The following is a 13,547-nucleotide window of genomic DNA, read 5'->3' on the forward strand; positions in this document are numbered from 1 at the left end:
AATAGTAAAAATAATCAGTATTCTGTTTTAAAATGCTACCATTAACCTTTACTAAAATGCAACCATTCAAGAGTAAGGTAATGCTGACCAAAAACACACCCCAAAATGCCACAAGTAGCAGAAGGCAGAATTCCAGAACGCAGCCTAAGGCTCACCGTTAATCAAAAGTGAACAAGTCACTTCATTATTTATATGCTTTTAAAGTCTAGAGGCATCTTCTGAAAACTGAGTATGCGGTTTGGAGTAAGCTTGTGATTGAGAGTAAAGCTAAGGTTTAAAGCCTTACATGGGAAGGTGGTATTAAGCCTTTTTTTTTTTTTAAATACTGTGAAGATAACATGGCTTTTTAAAATTTGCTTACCCATATAGGCCTTTATAGGCTTTTGTTGAAGTGCCTCACCCTCCAAAAGAAACAACAGTGTTACAGTTTGACCTTTTTTTGTTTTATTAGCACAAAATCATGTAGAGAGTGAAGACAAAGAGAGGAACATACACATGTACTTAGAACATGGAAAGCTCACTGCACAAATGGGAATGATTTCTTCCTTCCTGTGATCTTGACAATTACCTCTCCCCTCACCTTGAGTACTAGAACACTGTGATAGAGCTTGCAAGCTACAAAACCCAACTTTAGAAGCCCGCATCACTTCCTTAGAAAAAAAACGCAACTGCAGTGTTCCTTTACGGAAAAGGGGCTCAGCCTAGATTCAGAACTACAACTGCTATTAAGAGAACTGAACTAGAGCACTTGAATTCACAAGTCTCCTGCTGACTGCGGTAACTTTTGGAGCAGATCCTCAACATATTTAGTATCATACAACATCTTTAAAACAAAAGGAAAAACATGTACACAGTATGTGCATACACCCTCATGTTAATGCATGTATATTCATTTTTACACAGTTCAAAGAAAATCCATTCTATAAGCACAGAAGCAATCCCATGGATATTTCTGACCATATAAATACATCAGTTGCAGAGATTGCTTACAGTTACAGATCTTCTTGCAGAAACTTTTATAGTGGCACTTGTATAGTCAGTTGGTCCAATAGCTTTGCAACGCCTGTACACATACAGGGACAGGTAAAAAGAGCCAAGAATCTTTACAGGCCAGTAGCTGAGCCTACTGCATAGCAAGGCTGATGTACAGGATGACATCTGCAGTAATAATACTAATAAATAAGATTAAAACAATCCAGATATACTTCCCATAGTATGAAAGCCAGCATCCACAAAATCAGAAGAAAACACCATTGTAGTCAGATTGCATGGCAACAAACAAGGTGTTTGCCACAGTACAGAATCAACGCACTTTCATCGTCCAGTATTATTAGGAGGGTGTAGCACACTGATATTTAATTGCCATGCAAGGATAACACCCTCAGACAATTTCCTAGAAATCGTCTTGATGATCAGTCAGAGGGTAGAGAGGAATCCACCATCAAAAGTCAGTAACTTTGTCATTTCTTCACTTAGCGATAGCTGAAAGTGGTTGCTTTATTTCAACGGATGGCAGACATTTCAGTTTAGTTAGCCATGCAGTTGTTTTGTGAATAGGATTAATCACACAGATTTATGACATCCATGTTTTTGCAAAAGAGAGCAGGTAGTTTATTTCTGGTTTTAATACTTCCCTTCCATCAAAGGGGGCATACCAAGAAGCATGGTCTGAAAGCAAAGTATCACAGACCCTTTAAAATGAAGCTCCAGGTCAGCTCTCCAAACAAACACATAATCACTAGCACATAGCTCTACCTTGCATCCACTTAAGAAGTACAGGATTCACAAGAATACTCTGAGCACACTGTCGAGAGCAAGAACTACTTTATGGAATGATTTGCAAGACCAGCCTCACCGAACAAAAAGCCTGAGTTTCATGAGCCTAAATAATAACACCAGCTTCCTCCCACCCGCCCCCCAATGACAAAAGGGTAAATTTAAGCAAAAGGGGATATTGTAAAGATTAATTAAAAAAAAAAAAAAGGCTGAACAAGTGATTATTCAGTGTTTCACACAAAACTCAATCATTTGTAAATTTTGACCGGGCAGAGACAGACTGTTAAAATAGGACTCCAGACAGAAAAACCACTGCACTTGCAATAAAGCTGGTTTCAAACTGGCATTTTTAACTCCACTGGCCTCAAAGTATTTTTACAGTAGCTTCAGTTGTCCAACGTGAGTTACAAGCTGCCGTTCCACAGTTAGCGCCACTCTTCTCCTGTGAAACATACTTCAGGCTTTCAGACTACTCTTCTCTTGTTCCACAAACCTTTGGAGTGAGGAGCTGACAAGTCTATCAAACATTTTTAGTTTTCCTCTAGACTGCATTCCTAGGTGTGCCATTGTGAGTCACTGCTTTCATATTTGAGGTGCTTGACTGATAGTTGCAAATTCTGTGGGAGGCAACACCTACTTCAAAGACTTCATGAATGGCTTTGCGGAAACAATGAAAATTGTAGTCTATCAGACCTGTCAAGAAGGAGGGAGAAGGGAGAGGAAAAAGCATGCTCAGCTTGGCACATGACATAATCAACAGAGCTTCAAAATAAATGTAAAATGTTTCATTTAACCAACAGCTATTTTTAAGCTACTTATTTTAGCATGAGTTTGGATTCAGAAGATTTAACAACATTTTACTGATGCCAGTATTTGTTTAGACTGTCTGTTTTTAGGAACAAAAAAGGTTCTCCAAAATTCCAAAGATTAGGAATGCAAGGTGTGTATTCATAATTAAACAGCAGGTGAGGGTACAAAACAAGACTCTACCCCCCAAAAAACATGCTAGTAGAGCACAACTATCATTCAAATGTTATCTTGCACTTTACATCATTGATATATAGCCTAACTATGGTAAGAAAAACTTTGAGATCAAATACAGTACAGTTATTACAAGAACACATCTGCTTTTTCTCTTTTAAAATGCCAACATAAGTACTGTCACCATTTAAGTCAAATACTTTGAAATTAAGGCCTACACCTCATTCCTACCCTGTAACATAAGCATTCATAGCATCATCTCCTACTGGTCCAAGCAACTATATAGTTGGTTAGACTTGCAGCGTATTAAACACTTTGTTTTAATAGCCTACCACTGTTGACTGATTTCTTCAGTCATACGTTAAAAAAGTTACATCAGTGCAACACGTGATAGAGAATATGGTTATTCACAATACAGCAGCTGTCAAGCAGAATATAATAAGCATTACTCCACTCTACTGATTCCACTATAGCAGATGGTAGCAACACAGGCCTATGAGCTACACAAGTCATTTCAGCATGATTCACAAGAATAAAAATAAGACCCCTTTATACCTATCTCTAGGAAAGGAGAAAATTCCTCCCAGAAGAAGTTAAACAAATTTAGTTACACAAAAATCAAGGTGACTTCTATAGTCATATTAATATTTTATAGTTGATAAAAAACATTAGATAAAAGCCTTTCAATGGGAATAAGTCCTTACCTTTGCGCTCAAAACTCTCTTCTCTAAGAATGCAAACTAACGCCAAAAACTTTGTTACTTCCTTCAAGTACAGGACCGTTGTGTTATTGAGCTTGATAATTGCCATTGACTCTTTATCATACGCGCTTCCAGTTCCATCTTCTTTTAACCTAAGAAAGAACGAATTAACCCAAAACATAACCTAGTAGGCATGCACATGTAACTTCAAGACAAATACCTGTTAAATGCAGTCAGAAAAATATTACTCATACTGAACAGTGAGCAAGTGAAGAACATGCAATGCAGGTCTTACTACTATCGTAAGTAAGACCATTATCACACCTTAAGTTCTCACAAAAGCTTGACCTAAACAGAGTAGAAGCCTTCACTAGATACTATCTATCCTAGATAAGCAGTTAAGAGCAAGCTATCACCATGCATTCCTTTGATATTAAACAAGAGCTGTGCCTGTTTAGTCAATACTGTTTTCAGCTTACAGCTGAGTATTCCTAATGGAAATAGTACAGTACATAAGTTATAGCACAGTTTACTTTCAAACAAAAGAGTCACTGCTACTCACTGTCTCACTGAGTTCATCATGCCACAGTAAGGTACCAAGTGATTCTTTTGAAGATTCTAGTGCAGGACTTTTACGTCAAAATGTCAATGGCGTGACATCTCAGCAAAATTACTTTTGGTAAATTAATACTACAAAGGCTTCCTTAGTGAGGTCAGGGGCGGGACTGGGGTGCACGCAACATTGGAGCGGGACACTTTTTGGTCTTAAGCGAAACTAGCCTGCATTTACAAGAAGAGAGTAGCGTGCTGCTTTCTATCTGCAAGTTATTAGTGTCAGTTAAATTACTGTAGAAGCAAAAGACGTATCACAAGCTACTTCTAAGCACTCACTCCTGAAAAAAAACACCAAAACAGTTACACAACCCTGGGTTGACCCTTCAGGAGACAGAGCATTAAACGTTTCTTGCCAGCACTGTATTTTGCAGGCTACAACCACAGTTCTAAAATAAGTTACCGCTTCTCCAGAGCCACTTCAAAAATCCATTGTGAAATATAATTCATTCGTAAATTGTGAGAATCAAGCGCTATATGCATTCCTCCGAGAAAGTCAGCAAAAGCCAAGCTGACCTCGCAAAAGCTATTCTGTTCACAGTGGCAAGTCTCAAAAGCAAAGTGACTGCAAGTTACACTTATGAGCTGCGGCATGCTATCGACCCCAATTATTTGCAGGTACTAGCATACTTGCACCCACTGTGCCAAACAAGACACAGCAGCATTCATATTTTACATGAAACATTTGACATTCACAAATGTCAGATGGCCATCTGAGGCCATGAGTGGAGGGAAACAAACCGAGTACACAAAGGCTCAAATCCAGCTGCCAAATCATTTGGCTTTATTCTAATTACTTACAGAACTAACGTGGTCTACAGACCAATTGATAGCATCTTGCTGAATGACAAAGCCAGCACCACTTGCACAGTTTGCAACCTATTCTACAACTTTTAAGGACTTTTTTCCTAAAAGTATTCATCACTTACCCATATATACAGGAAACATCTATCACTACATCAATCATGTCACAGCACAACTCATATGACTGCATGTCCACAGGGGAACTGTCTGTTGCGATGTAGATTTTGCTGACTACATCGAAGAGAAAAGCTTTTTCAATGCCTGAATTCTTCAGAAAGAGAAAGAATTTGGATGAATTTTAAAAATAACTGCATTTTTAAAATCTCAAGTAGAATTCACACACTCTCATGTTCTTAATAGCAGGAAATGGTTTAAACATAACTAATTTAGAAGCTTAAGACAGAATCGAGACCTAGAGCATATATAGTTTATAAATACAATACCCTTGCTGCCATAGTACATATCAACATTACCTTCTAGTTGACAAAAGCTGGGGACTCTGTTAGAATTTTTTAGTTTATTGTTTACCAGGTCATAATTAAGGTTACATTTTACTTTGCTCCCAGAAACCAAATTCAGCAGTTTTTCAGAACCAGCACTCTTCTGTGGTTCTGTTAACTCCAGAAGAGCCACACATTCACATCCACCTGTTGGACCAGGCCCAGAGATGAGTTACTTCATAGCAGTATGCTGACACTTAAATTTCATGCTTGTAGTATCTTGGCAATTCAGTTTCTGTGTGAGGCAGTTGCCATGTAGTTTAACACGCAGAGTAAATAAAGTCAGCTTCTACACTTACGACTCTCTGAAGAGCATCACATTATGGCAGTTATGGGTATGGAAAAGCACCAAGCCAACTGTACCATCCCATCTGTAACTGAGCACTTTGGCAAAGTGCACGTGCTCATACTAAGTCCAGAAGCCTTCTGCTGTTAAGTAGGTTACCACATATACATTATGGATTTCTGGCACAGCTTCATTTCCATTTATGCACCAGAAGCGTTCCTCGTCACTTCTTCCTAGCTAGTCTGAATACCCAGGGCAGTGTCCTGAGGACATCCAGACTCCCCATAGCCTCATGGCACTGAGCAAGGGTAAGCATTAACGTGCCCTTTATCCACTGGGCCAGGTTATTACAGACAGTCTGGTACCAACACAGGAAACAAGCATTATATGGTAGCATGGGGCGACACGTCTGACTCGCACAGATCCTCTCAATTGCAGCTGGTTTTTCCCATGTTGTCCACATGCCTGCAACAGCCTCACAGACATAACTTAAATGAGACAGGCAACTTCAGCCTTGTCTCTAGGGTGACATTTTATTTGATTTAAAATATACAGCTGCAAATTTCTATGTCACAAATTCCATAAGAAACACAAACACTCAAAGAACAGCAAAAGTCTCACAGGCCACATGAAATAGACAGTTCAGTTCAAGGCCAATTTCATATTATGAAAAAAAGTCTCTTGCCAGTACAGCTACATCAGACTAATCAGTATATCATGGTGGCAGAAAACTTCCGTGTCAAGAGTTATAACCATCCAAATTATGCTTTGTCAGGATTTGGAGAAACTGACACAAAGCACGCAGGAGTACAATTTAGCTGTGATAAAGAGCATGTAATGCAGACAACCAGGCCAGCAGAGTACATCAACGTGAGCGCCATCCGAATCTCCCCAAAGGCAGATCTAGCCTTAGCAGAAGGATTTGCTTTACCATTCCGTGTATTTCGGGCAAAGTTCTGTTAGATTAACACTTACTGATATAAAGATATTTAGTAGATTTTCCAGCGTTGGCAGTTGTGGAATGAGCTTCTGCACCACTTTACTGAAGGCTTCAAATATTGAATGGTCATAGATACTGGTCAAATAAAAGCTGAGATGAGGAGGGAGGCAAAAGGAATAAAAAAGAACAAAGATTCAAGAGAATTTCAGAATTGCAGCGGAAATGTTAAAGCTGTGTTTTCTAACATTCAGGCCTGATGATTTAGCGGGATGCCTCTATAACAAATGTACCTGGCCACTGCATCAAACATCCTAATTTCTGAGCGACTGGAGTAAAAATAAAACAGACTTCCTTATCCCTGAGAGATGGGAGAAGAGATAAATTTGAATATGCTTTGACAACACGCTTAGCCTACAGAATGCTTATCACAAAAGGTGTTAAACGCTCAACTAGATTTCTTCAAGTCCTCTTCCTGGCCTTCCACTTGGTTCACGCTAACACCAAGAGATACTGGCAATACTTAAAGGCTTCCTGAGAATCAAAATAGCAGTAAAAACAGAGAAAAGATAGCTTGTTTTAAAGGTGTCAGTAGAAGACACTTTAAAAGTGAGCCAAATGTCAAGTAAGGGGCTAAACTTTTAAAAGCAGTAACATTGAAAAGTCAGTTGCTAGTCAGGACTGGAAGGCAGGCCCCTTCCCCTCTCCTTCCTCTGCCCCTCCAGGCCACATGTACAAATTCAGCCCACTACACTGAATGAAAAGTATGCTAAAGAACCTTGAGTTATCAGCAAATTTATGAATAAATCTGTTGACTGGAATCTGATACAGTAGCCTGCCTTATCTGAGTCAGCCTAACAGCTGAGGCTTGGCCATAAATTCAGCGGTGTATTATATAACACGAGTTTATGCAATATTAAGAATCTAACAAGGCCTTCTCCGGTCCATCCGGATCTAAAAGCCGTTAGTCAGTATGCGTATCGGCAACAGTAGAATCACATATGCCAGAATCTTTAACTCACCTAAGGTGAAGTTTTTCAAGCCCAGCATCCGTAAGGTCATCATTAGCCCTCTGATGAATATCCCTCTGAGTTTCTATTTTATGGTCATCCGATAAACCATCAACTTTATGAATAAAAACTTCAAAGTTCATTTCCGGGTTGACCTTGTAGGCTTTTGAAACTGTAATGTGGAGTCTCGTTAAAGCTTCCATGTAGTCATCCTGTAAATCAGTTTTGGCAGGAATGAATGACAAGGCTTTATTTCCGGTACTGCACAGGGACAAAATATTTCAGTGCAAGAACTTCACTTCACTTCTGTAACTAAACAGAAGCATGGGAGAAGAGAATACCTTGGAGTGTCAGAAATCCAAGTAGCTTAGATTCTGTTACGTAAATTCAGTCGCGTTAGCTATACAAGGCTCAGCTACACATAACTAGGCTTCAGAGCAAAAGGCAGGTTACACTTCAACTCCAGCAAAAGGCTGCAGCGATCTCCAAGACGGTCCTAAAAACCAGGCAATCTCCCACGGTGCAATTCTTAAGTTCATTAGAAGCTACCAGATACCCTATAGCACCCGTACTTGAAACTGAGGTCAGAAGCATGCTGTTATTAAATGAACTCCATAGCAGTCAACAGCAGAGGGAAGGGATAATTCTGACCATTTAGCACAGCGGGTTTTCACTATTATTGTAGAAAAGGTCAGTTCAGAGTACTCACCCCCTTCCACTCTCCACTGAGAGCATATGTTCCAATCATTTCACAAACTCAAAATCACACACCAAAAATCAGATTGCCAATGCATCCTTTCATACATAACAGATGTTTTACGAACTTACAAAAAAAATTATGAATTACCAACTTCTCTATCATTCCTCTCGCACACAAAGCAAAAAGAAAACTTCCTTGTGATTCTTAGCGAATTGCATTTACCTGGGCATCAATAACATATATTAGGGCACCTGTTCCTCTGAAGATCATCTCATAATCAAATGTTGGATCAAAAAAGTCCATCTGTCCAGGAAAATCCCATATTTGGAAATTCACAAATGAACTGTTGGAAATATCATCTTTGTAGATCTTGTTGGTACTTTCCAAGAACAGAGTCTCATTGGGTGACATTTTGTGAAACACAACCTGTTAAAAGAACACAAATAATAGTCCCGACATTATCTTATTAGAAAAGATTGGTAAAGGTTCCATAACTTGAATCTTAGAAATAGGTTTGTCAATTCTAAAGTGTATAGTTTCCTTTTGGTAACTAGAGAGCTTCCTGCATCAGCTAAGGAAATAACCTACCCTGGACTAAAACCAACCAACCGAACACAGTTAAACATTTTCACAAGTCTAAACGATACTACTGCCTAAAGACAGACATTCCAGTTTATCTGTCTCCCTTGCAAGTCTAACATAGCATTTTCAAGTTCTGCTATATTAGCCAATTAAGATCTGGTATAAAGGCACCATGTTAATTAAGCAACTTTTGAGAACTATTCCTTTCCAGTCTTAGAAATTCCTAAAGAAAACTTTGCTTTTAGTCTGGCATCAAGCATTACGACACAAGATAATGATCCTAAACTACAATAAAAGTGTGCAAAAATAACATCTTGGTTTGAGACCCGAATAGTTAGGTAGTTTGCCGTCTATTAACACTAAATTATGTTCGCTGACCCTCTCTTTCCAAGTACCCTAAAGAAATTATGAAAGCTTTCAGGCTAGGTGGTAAACGGTTTAGTCACAGCGATGAAAAACATACCTCATTGCTAGTACACAAACAGCCCCGCTGGGATTTTAGCCCGTCCCTGAACAAATAGAACTAGCGTGTAACCCCACAGCAAAGCAGCCTGTAGCAAAAGCAGTCAGTTTCAACAGTGAACGGAGCACTAAAGCCACTCAACCGTGTGTTACAAAAGTTACCACAAATGTGGGGCAGCTGAACGCTAGGACTGCAAAAAGAAATATGTTCCCTATCTAGCACTTAGTGATTTTTTTTTTTTAATGTTTCACACAGGTACGGAAGTGATCCATTAAAGAGACCTAGTGCAACAATCTCTGTCAAAAAAACTGCAAGACAAACAACTCCACACCCAGCACCGTTAATGGATTATTTAGTGAGCTTCGAAGTAGTACGTCAGCCTAGGTTTTTAAGATCAAGAGGAAAAAAATTCAGTTCCTCAAGGCAAATGTTTGAGAAAGCCAGGATCTAAATGAGGTTTTAAACAGCAGGACATTTCTATGGAAAGGTAAGAACAGTTCTAGATACGTAGTGGCTGTATTGCAAGGACTAGAAAATTCCTCAGGGTTTGCAGCACAGTTTTAAAGCATTCCGAAATCTCAGGGAGCAGAACAGAATTGGTGAAAGCAGATGAGTCTCTGAGAACCAATGCCATCATCTCCCTTTCCCCTTCTTCCAAAAGCAACACATTTTATCGGATTGATGTTTAAGACCTTTTCACTGTCAGCGTTAGCACTCTTAGCAGTACACTCTCTCAGATTTTTTTTATCCCTCTGAATTTCTCATTCATATCTAACCTGCCATGATCTCTGAATTTTCAGGGTTTTTTTAAATTTTCTGACATGTCCACCTTTTCTCTATAACAACTTCTCTACAACAGCACTTGAATTTCAGCAGTTAAGCTGCATTCCTGATCCAGTATTTCTAAACTGCCTTCATGTTTTTGGACTGCCCTTTTTTTTTTATACTCACCATTTCTGTCTCAATTTTCAAGTAGTTACCCTTCCTTGGATACATGAGCTGAATTTATCCAACATATTCATTCCCACTACCTTAAACTCTGAATGGACTCCCCAGGAAAGCTTGTGTTTGGAGGTTTTTGGTTGGTTGATTGCTGTGGTTTTTTAATTATTTGTTTGGTTTGCGGGGATGTTGGTGTTTGTTTTGGGTTTTGTTTTGTTTGTCTTTTACAGATCAGAGAACAGCCATATTCAGAATTTCACTTCCAGCTGAAATGCTGGCCTGATCCATACTAATAAAAATTTCCCAGACTAGCAAACAATAATTCTATACATCAAGTGACAAGCATGACTTCCACACCATCCCTTCTACAAGAGCTTATGATCAAATATAACCTGCCATCGCAAGACACCTTATCGGGTACATTGTAACAACACCTATAAACTGCAAAGGAATATCTAACTCTGAAATTGCAAGTTGCTGAGAAAGTAACAAATCTATGATAGATTCCTTTTTTTTTTTTTTTGACACTGTCTGCAAACATGAATAACTGGTTTATACCTGAGAAATCTACATCCTTTTCCTCAGAAAGGAAACAACAACCCATCCCAGAACTCCTCTAAAAATCTTCACAGAGCAAGTAACCCAAAGGGGAGAACCCTCCACTGGGAGTTGTCCCAAGCCACCACGAAGCATGCCTCCATGAGGTCTGCACAGCCAAAGCAGGCAGTTTGCCTTTCATAAACAACAAGTCTCCCCACTGCAGCACAGGATCATTCTGCACATAAAAATAGGCACCTTTACCTATAAGTCCAAATGCAGAATGGGTTTTCAAACTCCATATTTTTTTTCCAGTCACAGTAAACCCCTTTTTCTCTTGAGGTAATATTAGACTATTTCTATTGCCCTGATGTCCAGAAAGGAATTTGCATGGGCAGATGGAAGGAGGTCCCTGGAAAGAGAGAGAAAATGTATGGTATTGCAAGACTGTGTGGAGAATCTATTAATTGGAAGCGACAGCTGCTTCACAGGTAACAATGAAAAGCAACTTCCAAAAGATTCCCTAACAGCAGTAAGATGTAATCTTTGCTTTAATTTTGTAGACTTCTTAAGCTACTATAATGAATGAGGTCTCAGAAGTAGCAGTGGTCTTTTTTACCCCGAGGAGAGACTGGGGGGCAGGGAGGTGTGACAAAGGAAGAGCATAAATACAGCGAAAGGAAGACGAGCCAGACCAAGTTTTTAAAGGAAACTAGTTATTAGGACCACTGCCTCTTGCAGTAAGATCTTCTAAGTACTAGAGCTCGCGACAGAAGCGCAACAGTCAGCTGGTTCTGACTCCCTACATCCCCAATTCAGTTCATTGATTTAGCACGTTTAAAGAAAAATGGGTATAAACGAAAGGTTTACAGCAGTTCCGAACAAGCTGCTGCTTTAGGTTCTACCACACACATAAATTCCTCCCCCAATAAAATATTTATACTAATCTTATGAACGAAGAGCAGCAAATCTGGTGACCATGACAAAAAGAAACCCACAACAAATAAAACACACCCAAAAAACCCACAAAACAAAAAACCCTGCCATACACCCAAAAAACCCACAATCAGGTACTCTGTCTGAACTCTTTCCAGGTTCCTAGTACGTAAGGACAGTACAGTAAGTCCAGTTACACAAGTCGTAAGTTTGCACAAAAAAATTGTTTTATAAACTGCAGCAGTCATCACATTCCTCAAAATCTCCTAACCTCAGTTTGCTACTGGACATTCATAGGTTATACCAGTATGGAAAAATCTAATTGTCCAAAGAAAAAAAAAAAAAAACAACCCCACAGAATTCCTCCTCAGCACCACCATTTTTTCTTTTGTGATAGACTTCCTTTCAATACTGCTCTCAGTATGAGGCTGGAATGGTTTAATAATTTATGTTTTACACACAAATGTCTAGATTCCTACAAAGCAAATACTTTTCCCAACACAGGGTTTATCATGCATATCCCTACCCCCTGGCAAGGTGATCAATAACTAGAGACCATGACAGAAGGGTCAGGTCTGGTTATGACCATTTTTTGACTAGACAGATCTAAGAACAGGGATGCTGTTGAAGAGAAACTTCTTAATGCTCCAAGAGTGTCTTACATTATTGCCACAGTTAGGTCACTCAGGCAGCGCCACGAGCTCCTAGGTAACAGAACCACAGCTTCTAATTCCCAAGTCAAATGGGCAAAAGATAAACTCCATGTCCTCGCATTGCACACTCAACATCACACTATTCCTTTCCTGTACAACTACAGGAAAGATAGGAGTCTTCAGACTACTGAGTTTAGGACTCATAGGTCTACTACAGTCTGTGGATTACAAAGTAGTCCGCATCTCTGAATAAATCTGAGGAATTCCACACTTGCATTTGAAAAAAGTTTCAGGCCCCTAAGTCTAGAGCTTGAGAACCACTTTATTTCACTAGTAATGCCTTCCCATAAAAATACCACTTAAAAGCTTCATAATAGGGATCGCAAATACAAAACTTGCACTGAGAAACAAGGATCATTCTTAGCGCTACACATCTCTCAAGCTACACGGCAAATGCAAACAGTCAATTTTGTCTTGTTTTGATTAAGCAACACTAGCGACTTCACAAAGCCACTGACAAACCTAAGACACTGGGAACTGTTTTATCCCCTCCTCGACCAGCGACACTCGTTTGCTGAGACAACGTACTAAGGAAACCAGAGGCTGCCTTTCTGCTCATAGAAAAGCAGAAGTCTCTTTCAAATGATCAAAAGGCAGAACAACAGCTCAAGTCTTCTTCCGACCGGAAACGCCAGCTAAACACCACACACCTGTACCGCTCACGGTGCTTACACATCCGTAAGAAAACGCCTCACGATAAATTTCACACCAGTTTTTTAGTTCTGAAGCGTTAAAGCGAAGAACTACAAAGGCTACAACCTACGCTACACAACCTTCCTCTCTAGTGCAGATGATCGGAGTCCGTTCCGGGAAGTAACCGTCTTTAAGCTGGAGCCTCTCTTCGCTCCAACTTCACCACATACGCTCACATTAAAAAGCAAAATTTGCCTAATCAGCAAGACAGAAAAGAAAAAGAGCTCAGCGCCGTAGAGGCAGCGCGGCACGCGGGGGCGGGGAGCCGCCGGCTGCCCCTCACCTTCTGGATGGAGGACTTCCCGCTGCGCCGCAGCCCCATAAGCAGGATCCGAGGCTTGGAGTCCGCCCCGCCCGCGCCGCCGCCGGGCCCG

General features: G+C 39.9%; 1 protein-coding gene across 1 annotated transcript; it reads right to left on the bottom strand.

Annotated features, from left to right (window-relative positions):
• Positions 1–2,100: 2,100 nt before the first annotated feature.
• RRAGC (Ras-related GTP binding C) lies at positions 2,101–13,540 on the bottom strand. The gene is made up of 7 exons (XM_010293279.1): positions 13,457–13,540; positions 8,530–8,733; positions 7,620–7,819; positions 6,636–6,750; positions 5,000–5,142; positions 3,462–3,610; positions 2,101–2,469 (listed from the first exon to the last, which is right to left on the bottom strand). Exons 1-7 carry the CDS (start codon positions 13,493–13,495, stop codon positions 2,318–2,320), a joined length of 1,002 nt encoding a protein of 333 aa, XP_010291581.1. The 5' UTR covers positions 13,496–13,540; the 3' UTR covers positions 2,101–2,317.
• Between the last annotated feature and the right edge of the window lie 7 nt (positions 13,541–13,547).

The sequence above is a fragment of the Phaethon lepturus genome, unplaced genomic scaffold (assembly GCF_000687285.1).
Source record: "Phaethon lepturus isolate BGI_N335 unplaced genomic scaffold, ASM68728v1 scaffold46308, whole genome shotgun sequence".
In the NCBI taxonomy this organism is placed as follows: domain Eukaryota; kingdom Metazoa; phylum Chordata; class Aves; order Phaethontiformes; family Phaethontidae; genus Phaethon; species Phaethon lepturus.

What these genes read in the sequence shown, in the direction of transcription:
- RRAGC (XM_010293279.1), bottom strand. Translation starts at nt 13,495, where the DNA reads ATGGGGCTGCGGCGCAGCGGGAAGTCCTCCATCCAGAAG. An exon ending in TATATGTTATTGATGCCCAG is followed by an intron (nt 7,820 to 8,529) that starts GTAAATGCAATT and finishes ACTGATTTACAG; the next exon opens with GATGACTACATGGAAGCTTT. An exon ending in GATGTTTCCTGTATATATGG is followed by an intron (nt 3,611 to 4,999) that starts GTAAGTGATGAA and finishes GTTCTTTCTTAG; the next exon opens with GTTAAAAGAAGATGGAACTG.